Source organism: Siphateles boraxobius, unplaced genomic scaffold (assembly GCF_051911475.1).
Source record: "Siphateles boraxobius isolate OS27281-9 unplaced genomic scaffold, OSU_SipBor_1 22, whole genome shotgun sequence".
NCBI classification, from domain to species: Eukaryota; Metazoa; Chordata; class Actinopteri; order Cypriniformes; family Leuciscidae; genus Siphateles; species Siphateles boraxobius.
The window spans coordinates 37109153-37128912 of record NW_027508833.1 but is presented as its reverse complement, the minus strand read 5'-3'; the positions used below and the strand labels follow the sequence as shown (position 1 = coordinate 37128912).

The 19760-nt window shown below is 36.8% G+C and overlaps 1 protein-coding gene across 1 annotated transcript in view; it reads left to right on the top strand.

Annotated features, from left to right (window-relative positions):
* The window catches only part of mboat2a (membrane bound O-acyltransferase domain containing 2a), a 60006-nt gene that overhangs the window by 24952 nt on the left and 15294 nt on the right, over positions 1-19760 (top strand). The window contains exons 2-5 of the mRNA XM_077239993.1: positions 3720-3865; positions 6158-6235; positions 13669-13764; positions 14159-14214. Coding sequence (XP_077096108.1) covers positions 3720-3865; positions 6158-6235; positions 13669-13764; positions 14159-14214 — 376 coding nt within the window. The remainder of the gene's footprint in view (positions 1-3719; positions 3866-6157; positions 6236-13668; positions 13765-14158; positions 14215-19760) is intronic.

The following is a 19760-nucleotide window of genomic DNA, read 5'->3' as shown; positions in this document are numbered from 1 at the left end:
TATCACAATTTAAAAAACAGATGATTGTCATGCTACTAAGAGAAACCATTTGAACCTGATCGTTTATTTACTGGCTTGATTTGCGGATGCATAAACAGTACTGAATGATTTTGAGACAGATGAGTTGATACTTTTAGGTGATGCGTATATGCTCATTTGCATCGTTCAGGAAACACTGTCAATGTTTGTTTCATCATGCATTGCTATAACTTTAGTGTATTCGCTTTTGCTTTCTGTTTGATAAAACAAGAGAAACATTGTCCACCAAGCGCTTCTTTGTTTTGTTAAGTTTTTGAGCAAGGTGAACCGTGTGAATTTTAGTGAAGTGAATTTTAGAGCAAAGTTATGTTTAATTTGAATGTAATGTCCCAGATTAAATGAGTGTAAATCTGTGGTTCTTTTTAATGGCTCTAATGCGACCACAAACGCCGGTTTATGTCATTTCAATTATGAAAGAGCTCTCAGAGATGTAACAAGAGAAAAATGTTAAAGGCGCATCATCGAAAATAAATCTGCCTGAGTAACCACAATTACTTACAGTTGTGCATTTCGGTGAGTGTGTGTGTGTGCACGCACCAGATTTATCCTGCCAATAACAATGCTTCCTGTGATACAGAAAGCGTGGGGGACACAAAGGAGCAGCCAATGAGCTATTGTTTATGGGCGGCCCACTGTTGACCTGTTTAAGCAGACTGGAAAACAATGGCTGCTTCTGTACAGTTTAACTGTCTGTAACGTTAAGGAGATGCAAGAGGTTTCTTTTCAAGGCAGGACACGTTTCCAGCAGTTGAAACATTTCAGAGATTCAGAGCGAAAGTGACAAGCATCTGAAGGGGACCGAGGGGATGAGAGGTGTCTCAAGGGAATGACAGAAATAGACCAGTGAAAACAAACCAAAAGCCTTCTGATTGAAGTTTCAGTAACGTTCCCCAATGTTTTATTCTAAACCGAATGCTATTGTCTTCTTTCCAGCACATTTTCTGCCATTTTAAGAATAGGGAGGAACATTTTATTTTTGTCACTTTTTCTAAAGTGACTAAATTGTATCCCCCTATGAGTTTTTTTGTTGTTGATTTTTTTGGCAAAGCTGCAGCTTTGTTAACTGAAACAGCTCAAAATAGTCAAATTAAATATTGAAATAACTTTTGTTCAATGGTGATATCTGATTTCAAACACTATAGCTGTTAGCTTACTAACTAAAGGCTAAATGAAAACACAAAAAAGAGAATTAAATGTTTAATTTCAACCATTTAGCAAAGCAATGTTCTGTCATTTCTAACCGGGCACTGAATATAGTTACTCTGCCAATGAAATGCCTTGTTGAGGATTCTGCAGGGGGATATGATTTTTGCAAAATACTGTCTCTATTTTTTTTAATTGTCAGTCAGTCTACAGTGTGTCAGATGATCTGCCATTGAAATGAAAGCTTGTTTTGAAAACAAAACAAGTAGTATAATCAATCACCGGCGTAAAATATCTGAAAGCACTCAAACTCAAGCCCATCTTGTTTCAGATGGAGACTTGGATTGAATGGGCAACACTTATTGTAATGTGAATGCTTTGTCCCTGTCAAGTAAAATTGAATAAGTGAACTAAAGTAGAGTAAAATAAAATGAATGGAGAGTGAGCGATAAATAAAACAGTGCAGAGTCGGGAAGGCAGAGTTATTTAAAGATGGTGACGGATTGTATCTTTTTTGAGCTGGAGCTCATTTGCATGGCAGCAGGCACATGAAGATGACCTCACTCCTGCTTTATCTTAGACACTCTCTCTTTCTACACACAAACACACTCAAGAGAGCCAGACAGAAGGCCACTGAGCAGCAGGGAGAAATATAATGTGTCTGTGTTGCTCCACAGCTGAGGATATATTAAAAATAGCAACTCGTTCTGTTTTTGCAATATGTATATTTTGCACACTATACGTATTTTTTGTATGCATATAAAAACAATACCTGTATGACCTTCTATATTCAGCAAAATGTGCTGTAGTGTAATCACACAGTGATGAATGAACCGAAATCTCCTTGTATCATTATTTGCCAAAACAGGAGACATTTTTAGATAAAAGTTATTAAAAAAAAAGTGCTTAAAGATATTAATGTATACATCTCCTATGTGAATTAAACATGCAATTCAATGTCAGGTCATGTGTCAACAATGCAGCATACTATATTTTTAAAATATTTTTTTAGATTATTTTCATGGGATATTTTTCTGAACCAAACTGAGCAACTAGTTGTCCATGACGTATTTAAACACACATCAGAGATGTGTATTCTCTGTGTGCAGTGCAAACAGGAAAAGAGGTTTCAGCCTTGACTCATTCGTGTTGCCAGAAAAAACATAAACTAGATCAATAAAAAAATAAATCCAAAAGCTTTACAAGTCAAAAATATCGTGACCCATATTTTAACAGCTCCATAAACTGGATTGCGTTACGAGCCAAGCCCAAACGGCACTCTGTGAATCAGCCTTCCAATACAAAACACTACGCCTCTGTCGATACTGATCTGATCAAAGGCTTTGGTCGTTGTAATATTACTTTGGTCAAGATAGCCATAGTGAATAGCCTACCTAAAGCACACATGCTATTGTTAAGTCACGTTCCATACACACACAGGAACGATAATTTAGGGGATTCATGCCCGTATTTAACTGTGGTTTCAGAAACTTTATAGTGTATCATTATATACTTTGCAGTAAGGTGTATGCATCTATCACCCTATCCCGAACATAACCAGCGCCTCATCAGCTTCAATAATAGCAGATAAGCAAATTTAGCGCTGATATTTACCATTAGGTAATGGACAAGCACATCTCTGCTCTCACACACTTGCTGCTCACGATTAGTGACAAACTCCTGATTAATACTGGCCATGCTTAGGATGGGTTCGGATTTAAATGCTTATTTCACTCACTGCTTTGCACACCTCATTTATCATCAGGATCTTGAGCTCTAGTATTTCTGTATCTGTGTAGTGTGCCACCATACAGTTGCTGTATTGTTTTGACTATTGCACTCATGAAGTTATTGGATAGCTCACAAAAAAAGGGTTAACAAACCTAATCTTGCGTAAGTAAAATATTCCTGAAAGATCCAACTCAGCAGCCAACTGTACATACTTTATGAGATTAGCTGTATATAAAGCACAGAAGACTGTAACGTTCAGGTCCAGACTTGACTTTGTACAGTAAACAGTGACATCATGTAAAATAAAACGCTTTCATTGGTTTGTGAACTGCATGCTGTTTCTTTTCTTATCACTTATAATTAGTTTTGCAGAGTGGTTTAGCATGAAGAAAAATCTAAACTTTTTGCAGTTATGGCATTTAAAAGCAGGAACTAATTGCTGAAACTCGGCAGCCAAACAGTGACCCCCAGTTCTGAATCAATCGAATATTTCAAGCTTGTTATGATGTAATTTCCTCTTCTCATCCACTGACATCCTCTTCACAAATGCATGTATCTTGTGTTAATGTCCAGATAGTTTAAATTCAGCATTAAAGCCATGATCCAGATGCACTTGAAGACATACATTTGAAGATTAAATGGAGATTAGTTTTGATTTTCCTATCCTATGTTTTAGTTTATTTTTTTGAAATGGGCTTATCTGAAGAACCTTTCTAATTGATTTGGTCTGTATTAAGATGAGCTTAATTGAAAGTTGTGTTGCTTTCTTGAGCACCTCAAAATGAACCTTCTGTGTCTGCCATTAGGTGAACTTTGTGGTGTGCCAGCTGTTCGCCCTGGTCACGGCTTTCTGGTTCAGACTCTACCTGCACCCTAGTAAGACGAGCCCCTTCATCCGGCATGTAGTCGCCACCCTGCTGGGCTTCTATTTGGCCCTCTTCTGCTTTGGCTGGTGAGTGTTTGTCTGCTTCATCCCTCATATATCTCAGATCCATCCACATTTGATCCATAGCAGCCTCATTGATAGTCGGTTAGCGAGCCATTCAATTTATAATGAGGCTATGGACTACTGGCAGAAGACCAGAGTCTCCTCAGAAGCTACGCTGTGCACTGCATGGTGGAAACTGAGGGATGCTATGATGGAGCAGTTTGTAGGCCTCTTTTTATTGATCTTTTCACGTTTATAACAACACAACGTTACTATAACTGTCCATTTTTTAAGAAGGCCTGTTTTGGTTTGTCCGGACTGAACCATAAATGCAACTTACTTGCTGTGCTTGTTAGTTCAAATTAAATTAGAGAAAAGCTGCATTGAGATGCCTTTCTAGGAGTTGTTAGTTAACAGGTAAAACATGTGTATGCGTTGGTACTATTTTAATTTTCAATGTTGACTTTAATAGTTTAATGTTACTTTTCAGGTATAAATGAAATGAATAAGGAAAAGCAACCACATTTTCCAAAGCCTTTCAAATCTTTGATTACAAAATGACGAACGAAAATACTCTTCATACCTTGTTTTTTAAAAGTTTAATATACAATGGGATCAAAATGTTGGAGACCACGTTGAAAACATTTTTCTGACCGTTTACAGTATTTTCTGATTTATAGAACAATAAAAAGAGATCCCCTCTGTAAAAACCTTTAACTCCGTCAACAGATGAAACATAATTTGGAATCTGGCCTTATCCAATGTTTACATTTCTGTTCTGATATTGTATGAAATTAGTGCATTTTTATTTAATTAAATAATAAATTTGCATTTTTAAACACAACATTTCAGAAAACCTGTAATACAAAACAATTGTCTTACTGTACTTTGATTAATCTATTAGGAAATCATAATTAAAATTAAAAATATATATATAAATTAATTTTACCCTATTCAAAGTTTCAAACCAAATACTAAGACATTCTGAGATTTATAATATAAATGTGTCTCGCATAAAAATTATATGTATTTTTATATACTGATAATATATTTTGTAATGACACATTTTGTACTAAATAAAAAAGGGCAAAGTAAAAGCACAAGACTTTTAGACCTCATATTGTGTTTCAAAATTAACTTAAAATAAAGACAGACTAAATTTACATAATCAAATTACTTTTTTGTCACAAGCTCAAAGTGTAACGAATTGCATTAGCGGGAGTCATGCTCAAGCTGGCATTTATTGAAAAACATATGGAGCAGTCTATTACAGCTCTCTGAGAAAAGGTCAGTTCTACCCAAAATCAAACAGGAAGTCATTATGCAATGAACATAACAGCAAGAAGAAGTTTACCAAGATATAGCAGATGCTAATGTGTGGTACTTGCGCATTTTTGGAATGCATTTATTTTTCCTCATATTGTAGTAAGTACCAACTGTATCAAGCAAATGTCTTCTCTATTTGTGTGGCACTGTGTGTGACGGGGGTTTCCCTTCCTGGTTAGACCGTCAGCTGTTCTGTTGAGATGATGTGCTATCATCACATACTCAGAGATTTTGTTTTTCACTGAAGCCTTCTCTGTCCAGCAGAGGCTCACTCAGTTCATTTACTTTCTTAATGTGAGTTCCGGGTGTTGTTGTGTGAGATTCATCAGCACATGTTATTGCAAAGTAATATGCTCATCTTTTGTTTCAACGAAATGCAATTTCTTGCCTCACCCCTCAAAGAAAATTCTCTTTTTCCCCTTACGTTGGCATTGTTTATCAGTAGTTAAGATAGTTCTTGCTCTATTCTGATCCAGACCGCCCACTTTTGTCACAATCCAAACAATTCCAGATGGATAAAATAGTCACCCCATCCGTTTCTTCTGTTGGATAGTGTCGATTACAGCCTTTCATGTAGGTCTACTAAATTTTGTGACAACTTTCTGTTTGCAACATGCTTTTTTTTGTGTGCAGCAGTTCAGCATTGTTAGACATGTTGTGCACAAAAATTAGAGTTATTTTGAATTTGCTAGATGTCACGCCCCTTGCAATATAGACAACGTAAAGCCAAACATGCACTACAAGCCAGCGACACAACAAAGCTATAACACTTCACACTGAATGAACAAAGCGTAGACAACGTAAATAATTAAGTTGTTATCTTGATTTAGTGAAAGTGCTTTGATTTGAACATGGGCTATATGGGATTGTCTGGCTTATGTTATTCAGAAAAACAATTCTGTCCCGTTCAAACTGACTGTCATAGTTTAATAAAGTTTTCTGTCCATACTCCTTTTATTGGTATCCTCTTCTCCTTGTGCTTTATTTCAGGTATGCCTTACATTTTCTGGTACAGAGTGGTCTTGCTTACGGCGTTATGATCTTCACAGGTGTGGAACACATGCACAAGTGAGTACCGACCTCAAAATTCCCTGCACCGTCAAACGGCCCTGATTTCAGTAACAGGAACAACCTCATGTCAAATCAAAAATGTATTATTTATGGCATTGGAACAGTGTTCTCAACAGTGTCATGACAGTCATCAAGCCATCCAGTTCACAATATGAGTTATTAGTCTAACCCTGCGTTTGGTTTGTTGAAGAGTAATCCATGCCGCTCTCACACATCCATTTCATTCTTTTGAGTAAACAGCCCTGGGGCAACGAGTGAGCGTCTGTTTTCATCATTGTTTCCACAAGTTGTATGCTGAGTGACGGCTACCTCTGATCTGAGGTCAGATGAATGGATGCGCTGGACCATGTGGTTTGCACTACTGCTCAGGGCGGTACCAAAATAACCAGTGCTGCTCAATAGTGATTATTATTAAAAACCAACCATCAACACTAATGTGGAGTGTGTACTGAATCCTAGGTCATGGCATCAAAAACAAGGAAAATACTGACACAATCATATGATTTCATTTTTCTGAATAACTGGGACATCTGATATCCCCATATCTGAAAGATTTAGATAACTGTGCTAGGTCACTTGACCGTGGCACATACATCTGAACATCCAGCCAAAAGGCCTTCCAGCATGGTTTGTGAACTTCGGATAGTTAAAAAGGTCATTTATGACAAGCTGACCGTCGGCCTCCTGCCCAGATGTTTGCATAACTGCATGATTATTATACACGGAGTTTGTCCACGTGTACTAAATACACAGAGCAGGTATAGTTCTGGGTTCAGTACACCACCTCACATGTTCCTCTGAAACAAATCATAAAAACCAGCAAAAATCAATACTGGATATTTAATTGTGCATTCTCATTGCCCTTATTTTTACATTTTGGTTTCCTTTTGCCATCCTCTAATGCTTATTAAGAGTTCATCTTTAAAAACAAAACATTACAAAAAAAACCCCTGAATACTGTGAATGTGTGTGTGTATATGTATATATATATATATATATATATATATATATATATATATATATATATATATTATGCACACACACACACACACACACACACACAGTGCCTAGCATAAGTGAACACACCCATGCTAAAGTTGACTAAAAAGAGGAATAAAAAATAATCTTTTGGAAATTGATCTTAATGCCTTAATTTAAAAAATGAGGAAAAATCCAACCTTTAAGGACACCAATTTTCTTTGTGATTGAATAATGTATCATAAATAAATAAATGTTCTTAAAATACAGGTTACATAAGTTAGGACACCCCTAAGTTAAATTCCCATAGAGGCAGCAGATTTTTATTTTTAAATGCCAGTTATTTCACGGATCCAGGATACTATGCATCCTGATAAAGTTCCCTTGGCCTTTGGAATTAAAAAAGCCCCACATCATCACACACCCTTCACCATATCTAGAGATTGGCATGGTGTTATTTCAGTTAGGCTAATAGCTGGTTTGATTTGCATTGAGCGATAATCTTATAGAAAGTGCCCCATTTCAATCCTCTTTTTAGTCAACTTTGGCATGGGTGTGTTCACTTATGCTAGGCACTGTGTGTGTGTGTGTGTGTGTGTGTGTGTGTGTGTGTGTGTGTGTGTGTGTGTGTGTGTGTGTGTGTGTGTGTGTGTAAATTTGTAGCATTTAGTTTTGTTTTGTTGTTTTTTTTAATTTGAAAACAATAGTATAGCATTTTAATATCTGCTATTTATCGGTTATCGGCTGTGACATCAAAAAATAATTATTGGCTTATTGGTATCGGCTAGAATTTTAACATCAATGCATTCCTACTTTTCAAACATGTCTTTGTGAAGTTAATGTCATGAACATGTGAATCCATTAATCATATTTTTGCACAAGATTACAAAACAGGACATGACGTACACTGTAAAATATATTTGTAACTTTTAAAGAAAATAACGAAAACCTAAAGTAAAAACCTGTTAATTGGTCAACTAAGTTTTCTTACCATGTATGAAGAAAAACAAAAAACATTGTATTATATGTAATTTTACTCTAAAACACTGTCATATTTGTTTTTTTCCAACTATGAATGATCGCATTTACTGTGAAAAACCGTAAAGAGACATTCCCAGAAATCCCTGCATGACACATCACATATGATTTTTAAAATTTATATAATTAATTTTATTTCTTCTAAATTTTTTTTATCAGTAATTAGTTAATTGTTATTACATTTATTGTATTATTTGAATTTCATGTGTGTTACCCTGATAGTGTTTTGTGTTGGTATATTTTAAGGTAAAAAGCAGATTTTGATTTGTTCAAGTATGGGTATATTAACATTATATCGCCTAATAACATATACGATTATAAGTTGTAAAATATACAGGCACTAGTACCATCTCATTTTGTTTTTTGGCACATTCTGGCAACCACAGCAGCTTTTTTTTATCGCAAATTTAACACGATTTTTTTTCCTAACTGGTTTATGGTTTATGTGGAACAGCAAATAACCAGAACTTTCCACCTACAACAGTTATTCCACCACGAAATGACTTTTTACAATCTAATAGATTGAACCCAGTACATTCCTTTTACCTACAGGACTTTTCATTGCTAAACTAGACAAGCTAGACTTTGAAACGTGTTTTGAACTGTGATCGTTTCATATTAGATGTAAGATAATGTTTTAGGTCACAGTCATCTGTAGTTTGCACCGATTATAACACAAGTCACTTTTCCTTTCTCTTGGCTGTTTGTTGTTTTCTTCTAAGAAGGTAAAAAGCAACAACTTGTAAACTGTTGAAGACTGATAAGATGAACTTGTGCAGGAGTCTGTGGGGATGATAGAGACATAGACTGGCCCTGTTCCCTGCAGTGAGCGCATTAGGGATGCAGTGCTACAGAACAGACCTTTGAAACTCCAGGAGACGATCAGTCAGTAATAGAGAGATGCCATGCTCCACTGCTCAGGGGAGATGAGAGGGCAAAGCAAAGGGAAATGAAGGGAAATTGAAAATGTAGGGAAATTGTAAAAACAGGGGTGGCAAACCACTAAGGAATTGTTTTGTGTGTGTGTGTGTGTGTGTGTGTGTGTGTGTGTACAGAAAAAGCAGAAGTATCTATTTTGAGAGGACACATTACTTAACTGGTTTATTACCTGTAATCATTAAGTCAGACTAACAATAAAACTGGCATAGTTTAGCTGCGGACGTGATAATGCAAAAAATAAAAAAAAGATTAAAAAAAACCCTGAATACTCCTTACTTTCTCTTCTCTGGTAAGAAAATCTGGCCGATATTAAAGTGATTCCAATATGATTGGAATCACTTCAAAAATGGAAAATACAGTTAAGTGCAACATGTTCAGCACAATCTGTCATATGTGACCCTGGATCACACAACCAGTCACAAGTAGCATGGGTATATTTGTGGCAATTTGTATGGGTCAAAATGATTGATTTTTCTTTTATGCCAAAAATCAGTAGGATATTAAGGAAAGATCGTGTTCCATGAAGATATTTTGTAAATTTCCTATCGTAAATGTATAACACATTTATTTTTGTCAGTGAATGGAGCACAATCTCGAACATAAATGGTCAACTTTAAAGGCGATTTTCTCAATGTTTTGATTTTTTTTGCACCCCCAAGTTCCAGATTTTCTTGTTGTAGTTGTATAGTTGTATCTCGCCCAAATATTGTCCTATCCTAACAAGCCATACATCAATGGAAAGCTTATTTATTCAGCTTTCATGTGATGGAATTTCAAAAAATGGACCCATGTGACTGGTTTTATGGTCCAGTGTCACACATGGGCTACATAAAATTATACTAAAAACATTAAAATTGTGTGCTTGGGACATGGCTTTTAATGGTGAGACTTTTGGTTTTGAAATAAGGCTCTTAAAAATTATATAAAATTTGGATTTAGAAATATCGTATTGGCCAATATATCGATTGTCGGCTTTCAAATATAAAGAATTATCGGTTATCGTATCGCCCAAAATTGTAAAGACTTACATGCATAACACAAATTACTGACCCCAAACTTTTGAATGGTAATCACTGCTTTAAACCTTACCTTACAGTCCCACTACTTTTAATGAAGATGATTGTGTGTTGAGCTTCAGGGTGCGACGCTGAACTTTGTTTCATTTGCGCTGTCATATGTGCCTACTACACACGTTTAATTTTTTACCATTTTTGGGAGGTGTAAAATACATGTCTTCAACAACCAGAAGTGTTTCCAGTTTCGTTTCAGGATGTAGTTTGAGTGATCGGATTTAAGTCCATTTAAGTCCAAGGCATTTACACCTGGTCTTTTCACAATTAGATAGCTATCCTATCATAGAGAATACATGAAGTGAACAGGTGTAAACAGGTCATATGATTTGAGGCAACTTGAGTGACAGTGATAGTTGGTGTTGCTGCAAATTTCAGGGTTTTTTATGCAAATAATTAAAAACACAGACAGGCAATGCCAGACAACTTGGCAGACAACTACAGACCACTTGGTGACCTTCAGCGATTAAAGTGCTTTTAAAGCTCTAATGGATATCTATTTATTGACAGCTTGATTCTTTGTATAGATTCTTAAACTTTTAAACCGGAGTTTGATGCTCAGATTAAATGGAGCATGGTAAGCTTTCATACGGAGGTCTTGCTTTCACGTTCAGCCTTATGTGAAATATGTGAAGTCATTCACAAGACAAGACTACCCTCCATAACTCTGTGCCTTTAACTTCTGCTCTGAGAGTTAAAGAGTTTTGGTGAAAGGTCGTTCTCTCAGGACTTTTTCCTTTGGACAATGGTGTGACTGTCGCCCGTTTCATTAAAAATGACACGTTTATGATGTGATTTATTGCTTTAATATGTTTCCACTCAGGCATTTGAGAGAAGGGTTTTATGGTGTAGACAAGACCCCCCCCCCCCCCCCCCCCCCCTCCTCCATCTAAAAGCTGCTGATAACACCTCACCCTTGTGTCTCACCTTTGTAAATTATCATCTTGAGACTTCTTGAGTGCGGCGGTCATTGCCAAATGCAAATGGAACTAGAAATGAGAGAGAGAGAGAGAGCGAGAGAGATAGAGAGAGCTGCCCTCATCACGGGTCACTGAAGCTCCTGTCTGCCTTATTGGAGATGAATAGTGTAAATGTATATTTATAGAAGGGCTACTGTTGAGTCTAAGTCCTTGAAAGGCAGTTTATGCTCTCTAGTTGAGACAGTGTCAAGGGAAAGAGGCTGAAAAAAATCAATAGGTGATGCACGTTATGCACAACATGACACTTTTGGAATGAAAGTCGCAACTTTTTCTTACAAGGAGCCAATCACTTTTTTGAGTAGAGATGGCTGTATATTTAATTAAAATTCTTATTTAAATGAAAATTTCTTATTTAAATGCAATGGTATTTTTTGGCTTTGGTTTGTTTTGGTTTTCGGTTTTCTTGAAAGCCATTGTGTGACCGTGAAAAGATTTGTGTGGACAATCACTTTCAATGTATTGACTGGGAAGGGCTCGCTGTATATTTGTTTCTGGATTCTTGCTAAAATCCAGTCGACCAATCTCCATGGAGACGGGAACTAAACAGAGCTTTACTAGCCATGTATATGTATGCATCCAAAGTTGCAAATTTAACTTGACCCCAAAAACAAAATCAAGACTCTGAAAAGGAGTATAATAGGTCCCTTTAAATAATTTAGTTTTTTAGGATTGTAAATTTAATGTTTCTAACATCAATATCAAGACTTTTCTAAAGACAGCCTAGGCTAGATCTGAATTTGCATACTTTTGTGCATGTAGTAAAACAGTCTACCATAATTTTGTAGGATGTAAACACTCATTTGCATGTTAGCGTTATCATCTACATCCATTATCTTAAAATTCATTATTACTGAACAAGTTGATAGAAAACAAGGATGCACTTTTAGAAAATCCACTAAAAATGGTATACCGTCCAGACATGTTTGGCATATTATGTTATATACTTTGGATTTGGGATGCATATGTCCCGTTGACTGACCCACCAGTATTCTACATTGTACGGTTTTAAATTTTTCATTGTACAGTTTTTCAATGTTCCCAGTGCAACTAGAAGGCAACCACCACACAATCATCCTACAGAATGCTTAAACAGAAGGTCTTCTTAGTACACACAGTGCTGCTCAGAGCTCTGATGAAGGGCCTAGTGTTGAGACCGAGCAGGCACCGCCTCTGAATACTGCAAGTGGGACAGTAGACATGTTAACCCGGCTTTGTTTGAGGCCAAGACAGAAACTACATTGCCAAGAATTTGCCCACTGTTTCCTGGTGAGGAATCGGGGAACTTGGCTGCTTGAGTCAGAAACCTGTATGTTGCATACCAAACGTTCTGCAGCTGTGTGCGACTGAAAGTGGGAGCCAATTCAAAGGCTTTTGCCTCAAACCGAGGCCCTGCTGAACATCAGTGGGTCTTTCATCACTTTCAGTGGCTGTTTCTGATGGTTAATATGCTGAATAAAAGAGCGATCCTTATCGGATTGTGGGAGGATGTTAATAAGCCGAGTTGAAGTTATGGCACGAGTCTGATAGTGTTGTTCTAACATGCCGCTTTAGGCAGCGATGTAACAGAGAAGCCTTGATCACTCTCTCCACTTACTAATTTGTTGTAGTATGCAAATAACTTGCATGAATTAGCTTGTATAATATCAGATATCAGATGTGAGCTATTTGCGGCAAAGTGGGGGCTCGGGCTATTTTAAGATAATGGCTCCAATTGCTAAATTGAAATTAACCAACAAAATAAGAGTAAAATACTAATGGAATGTATTTTAATATGTATTGTTTGACATGTTTTGTTGATCTCTGTCTTTTTATTAAGTGAAGTAAATTAATCAAAACAGTATATAGTAAGGAAATAATTGAATCATAAGAAATATTTGTATTTGGACAATGTCTTTCGAATGAAAATTGTTTGTCTGTTCTGATGATGCAGTGAATTTGCTGTTTACTGAATATATTGTACACTTAAAAATGGATGCAAATTAGTTTTACAACGCTAAACATTTCAGACAGAAATATATTATCACATGACCTAATTAATTTTAATTCAGTGAGAGACATCCATTTCTAATCTCATAAATTAAATTAAATCAGTTATTTTTCTAATTTTAACTCAGTCGTCTATAAAAATGACTCATTTGTTTAGACTCCTGAAAGTTAGTCAATAAAGAGATGTTAAAATTACTTGGGGTTTATTTGTCATGCAGGAAATGGAAAGACAATTTAGTGCACTGCATTGTGGGATACAGTATTTTCACACTTTGTGTGGTTTATGTATACTGCACTTTTTGCATACATAACATTTTCATAGTGCCCACAATATACACACTGCTAAAATGAAGTAGGCCTAGTATGTATGTGGTTTGTTTTACCAAATATAGCCTTTTTTTTTTTCAACTTTTCCCCTCGTTTGCCTTCTCCTCCTTAGATACTGCTTTGTGTTTACGCTGGGATATCTCAGTTTCTGCCAGGTCACCAGAATCTTTGTGTTTGACTATGGCATGTACTCAGCTGACTTCACTGGGTAAGTTACTTTTGCACTGGAATCATTATCAATTAATGAAAACTGAGTAAAAACATTTTTGCTAACTGAAAGAATTAAAAAAAAAAAATGTTTTCCCAACATTAATGGGAAAAAAACAACTAAAATACATTTTAATGTGTCCAAAACTAACAAAAATAACATTTCAATAAATAAATATATTTTAGTTTTTGATACATTTATTATAAAATGTGCCTGCATTAAAGACGATACTCTCACTATATAGCAATAACACTTGGCTGTGCTGAGAAATCAAATTATATATTAATGGTTTGATACAAGTGGATGCTCTCACGCACATCTGGATCCAACAGAGTCAATTTCAGGTGCAAACAGGATCTCACACACACACTTTCCTCTTCCCCTCTGTCTCCAGGCCCATGATGGTCATCACACAGAAGATCACAAGTTTGGCGTTTGAGATTCATGATGGTTTGTAACAGTTTTATTAATCCCATTCTCCTCTTCATGGTTGCAAAGCCTCGATAGTGAATAACTGGCATGATTTCTACAGCTCTATTGTTTCTATCCATGCCTGTGTTAGAGGCACTAGGAATTACATAAGGGCTGTTAAACCCTGCTGCTACACCACGTCCTCGTATGCCATTGATTTGTACCATTGCTGGCGCTGCACTCTAGTGAGTGGGCCAAAGTAGATAGGGATGCCAGCTGGATGTTGCGCTTCACAGGCCACACTTACCTCATCCAACACGCTATATCGCTTATTGTGCAGCTTGGTGAAATCTGTTTAATAAGATACTAATTGTGCTGCATCACCACATCATTTTTGCATGATCAGGATCATTGATAAAGGAGAATGAAGGTGAGTTTAACTTCCTCTGAGTTTGTGAAAGAGACACAAAGTTCATCCAAAATGAAAATTCTGTCATTTTGACGCACCATATATGAATATACAGTACCGTTCAAACGTTTGGAGTCAGTAATATTTAATTTTTTAAAGAAATAAATGTTTTTGATTTTTCTTTTTTTGAGCACCAAATCAGCATATTAGAATGATTTCTGAAGGATCGTGTGAAACTGAAGACTGGAGTAATGATGCTGAAAATTCAGCTTTGCCATCACAGGAATAAATAATTAAAAAATATATTAAAATAGGAAAACATTACTTTAAATTGTAATTATATAATAATAAAATAAATACATTTTGTTGATTTGAATTGAAAACCTTTTTTTATTGTATTTTTGATCAAATAAATGTAGCCATGGTGAGCATAAAATACTTCAATAACATTAGTTTATGTATTAACTAACATTAACCTAAAACGAGCAATACGTTTGTTACAGTATTTATTAATCTTTGTTAACATTAGTTAATACAAATAGAGCTGTTCATGTTAGTTCACAGTGCATTAATTAATGTTAACAAATACAACTTTTGATTTTAATAATGTATTAGTAAATGTTGAAATTAAAATAAACAAAGTAATAAATGCTGTAGAAGTGCAGTTCATTATTAATTTATGTTAACTAATGAAACCTTATTGTAAACTGTTACCAATACTTTAAAGAAAACATTCTTACAATCTTGCTGATCCCAAAGTTTGGCAAATGTTTTTTTTTTTGGGGGGGGGTCTGAGGTTTGAAAACAGTGTACGTGTCAGTCAGTTATGTGGTACTTTTTGTAATTTTTTGTAACTTCTCAGCCTCTGGTCACCATTCAATTTAATCGGATGGAAAAGAGCAGCTTTGACTTTCTTGCAAATATCTTCTTTTGTGTTAAATATTGACAGATTTTTCATTTTTGGGTGAACTATCCCTTTAAGCACAAAGGAATGAGCAGCAGAGGACGCATGATGGCATTAACCCAAAAGAAACCACTCTAGTTTTATCAACGACAAGCAAATCTCCCATGCAAACAATGCGACTGATAAGCAAACTAGATTGCATGCCATCCTAGCATAGTTTTTACATACTTAGTCAACCACAGAGCTGATCGCTGTGATATGTGACCGAGTCACTGAAGTTCCTTTAACAGGGTTTTTGGGAAGATTAAGAGAGCACATCCCATTTCTCTGAAGCAGTTGCTCACAGAACAGCTGGCCTGGCCGAAACTGTAGCCCGGCACTTCTGAGCGGCCTCCGCGTGACTCGCCCTGCTCCACTGCAGACAACACGCATGACATATTAATCCATGTGCTTTAATTAAGTTATGTAATCATCTCCTCCCTCCTTTACTTTATGGAGAACTGAACTCAGACTAAAAGTGTGGCACTCTGATAATGTGGCAAATGATGGACAATGGTGTATATATTTATATAAAATATATATATATGATGACGTATTTTTGTTGGCCAACCTGGAAATTAGCATCACCATGGTTTCCTCGATAAAATCCCTAAAGGGTTTGTCCTCTGGCTTTTGGATTATTGCAGAAAAGAAGCTCCGTGACCATCAAGTAATGAATGATTCTTACACATTTTGTTCATCATGAGAAAAATGTACAAAGTAACAACTATTTTGAAGGCTAAATACAATTGCCAGAAGTAAAAAGCCAAACGTAGGCAATAAACAAACTACACCACGGTCACATGACTTCAACACCACCACAGTTTCTTGACAAATTTATTTAACCCTTATTACATATTCGGGTCTTTAACGACCCGGATCTATATCGAACGCGGATGGCTCTCTAACTGCTACAATAGTATAAAACTCTCTTGATATTTAAATAACAATTACAAAAGAATAAAATAAAGCACATTTCATTAACTTTTGGAACTTGGTTTTATACCATCATCGCTGTCATTGTCAGTGTCATTTCCCAGTACATTCAGCATCAGGCTCATATTCGCGATCTCAACCATATTCTCAAAACTATATTTTCAGCGTCTTCAAAAATCTATATTTTGATCGCTGACAGATTCTTCACCAGTTGATAGGGACACTAATATTTGATTGATTGCGTACAGCACTTGCTCTGCAGTAAATTGCTGAGTCATTTCAATTTTTGCTGATGATACTTGTATATTCTTTTGTTTTATGCCTGCGGTAACTATGAGGGAAGTGTTACATCATCATTGCCTCTTTTAGGAATACAGGTGGATTGCACCTGAATACACGCAAAACATTACACTATTACATATCTCTGGTTGCTAGCGACCCTATGCGTTTAATAATTCGATTTTTTTCTGTATATTGTTTATAATGAATAGATTGAGGCTAAGAAGGCTGCTGTTTTACAAAAAAAATGCAAAAGTGTGATTATGAACAGCATACTGTTCTGTAAGAGCATACTAGAGCAGATGAGTTTACCTGTTCATCATGATGATGTTTAATGTCTCGTCCCATTTAGCCAATTGTTAGCAACTGCCTTTTTCAAGACAAGTAAAAGCTTTTTTTAAAATCACAAGTGTGTATTAATGATGTTTTTTATGTTGTAGAATTAAACAGGTAAAAATATCTTGAGCTTGTGTTAACCACACAGCTGAATTCTGGCATTTAACCTAAAACCCAATGACTTCAGGATGATTAAACCAGAAGTGCTAAAATGCTGACTCATTTCTAGATTTTGGCCTACAAAAATAAGTCATCCCTTTAGGCACTCTATAGGAACTGATTCAAACCTGAGTCTCCCGCATTAGCACCATGTGTCAATGTGTCTGTAGCTATTGTGCTAACAGCTAGGCCATGGTTCTGCTGTAATGTAATGCGGTTCGTTGTGCAATTAATACTAGTATGTTTCAATGGGTCTGTGTAGAATCTGAGAGTGCTGCCCGGTGAACAAATATCATGAGGTGTTGTTGATTCTGTTGCATTTGCTGAAGGAAGAAGAGTGGAATTGTGTCTGTGTGTACATGGCATGCTGCTGTTGGTTATGCAATTCCCAGCAGCCATTAAAACCTGCAGAAGCTGATAGGGTGACTAATCTAGTTGTCAGTACATAGACAGAGATGAATGAATAATGGCTTGATCTCTTTTCTTCACTAACCCGAGAGACTTCACCGCTCCAGGCTGGAGCAAAGCAGCTCAGTGCTTCAAAACACAACCTCACCCCCCATAGACTCTTAATCAGTGTCTACAGTCAACGGTTGTGTGTGTGTGTGTATTAGGGGTATAACGGTATATTCGTCACTGTAGGGACGTCATGGTTTGGTGCATGCAGTCAGACAACGAATACAGTCACAGGTGATCCACACTCCATTCCAGAAGGGGGCGCGTGAGGTCATGAAACATTGTTTGCTTACGCCACAACAGTAAAAAGTGCAGAAGAAGATGAATCTATGTAACGTTACCGAGCCAAAACAAGGCCCAGTCCCAATTCGCATACTATCCATCCTAAATAGTATTCGAAAATAGAATTAGTAGGCTACATCCCAAATCGTAGTATGTTGAAATGAGTGTTCCAAAGATACCCGGATGGTCTACTATTTCCGGTCAGAATCCGAAGTGCAGATCGATGCACACTCTAACGGCTAATATCGCCCACAACCCATCGCGCGTTGGACGAGGATTCGGATAGAACTACAAACACGAGTGAAAAGTGTTAAAAACACTACAGACATGGAGGACGCGCGAGTCCGGCGCGTATGTAGAGGTTTAGATAAAGGGGTTTGAGTGATTAATTATCAGTATCTAACCTGACGAAAATGTATGTATTTAACGTTGTCTACATTAAATTGCATCTGAAAAAGCGAAAGTGACACGTGATGGCCAAGTATGGTAACCCATACTTGGAATTTGACCTCTGCATTTAACTCATCCAAGTAAGTGCACACACATTAGGAGCAGAGTAGTGAGTAGTGAACACACACACTGCAAACGTGGATACACCCACCCGGAGCAGCGGGCAGCCTGGAGTGGCGCCCGGGGAGCGATTGGGGGTTAGGTGCCTTGCTCAAGGCACCTCAGTCATATTTCTGCCGGTTCTGGAATCGAACCAGCAACCTTTTGGTCACCAGTCCAACTCTGTTACCATCAGGCCATGGCTGCCCCTAATCAAATTGCAAACACATGAAGGACCCACGACTGGCAGATGAACGTGCTCTCCGAAACGGTAGGAAATCAAATTAGATTGAATGGAGGATTTTAACTGTGACAAGATGATTGACAGGGCAGTTTACGGTGACAGGATGCACACAACAGATCTGTCCGTTAAAGATAACGTGATAGTATGTCCCAAAGCTTGCCTACTCTTTTGCTACACACTCAAAAGTATGTACTTTTTCTTCACAAAAAGAGTACATACTTTTAGGTCGTAGTATAAGCAGGCGAATTGGGACTGGGCCCACGAGTTCAGATTGCACGCAGGAGCTTGCTACTAGCCTATACGCCGAGTTTCGATTCATTTTTGTGACGCGCTCGACTAACTTCACGGATAGCAAATCAGGACGCAGGAAGTGGCATAATTGTGCAGAAAGCTCAATGTTTTGTTTTTATTTTGAGTGTAATGTACACAAATAAAAATAGACTCTTTACAATTTCGAGTGATGTCTTACTCTTATCTGTATGACCAATTTTATTTTAAGTCGTTTCCACCGTTATTATGAGACAAAACCATTTGGCATTGTCAATTTGTGTCGTGGGAAAAAATGCATGTCCTGGAAATGTCAATCCTCAGGTGCCATTCTTACCCAATGTTAATAAACTCTTATGTGAAGTTTTATTTTTCATTACTCTATTTATTTTCTACTTTTATAACACAAGAGATGCTTTTCAGTTTTATAGCTGGTTGTGACCCAATACCTTTTTTTTTTATCAGCACTACTAAACAATATGATCTATACAAGAGTGTATTCTGTTTACTGCTTAGTGCTTAATACACTAAAGGAGGCTGTACTTTACCAACTAGGGGACTAAATGCCGCTAGATGGAACAAACTGTAATTTGCACTACTGTCTGTTCAAAATAAATGAAAATAAACTTTTTTCTGTTTTATCGAACCGTGACCCCAAAACCGAGGTACGTACCGAACCGTGACTTTTGCGTACCATTACACCCCTTTATACAGTACAACCTGTA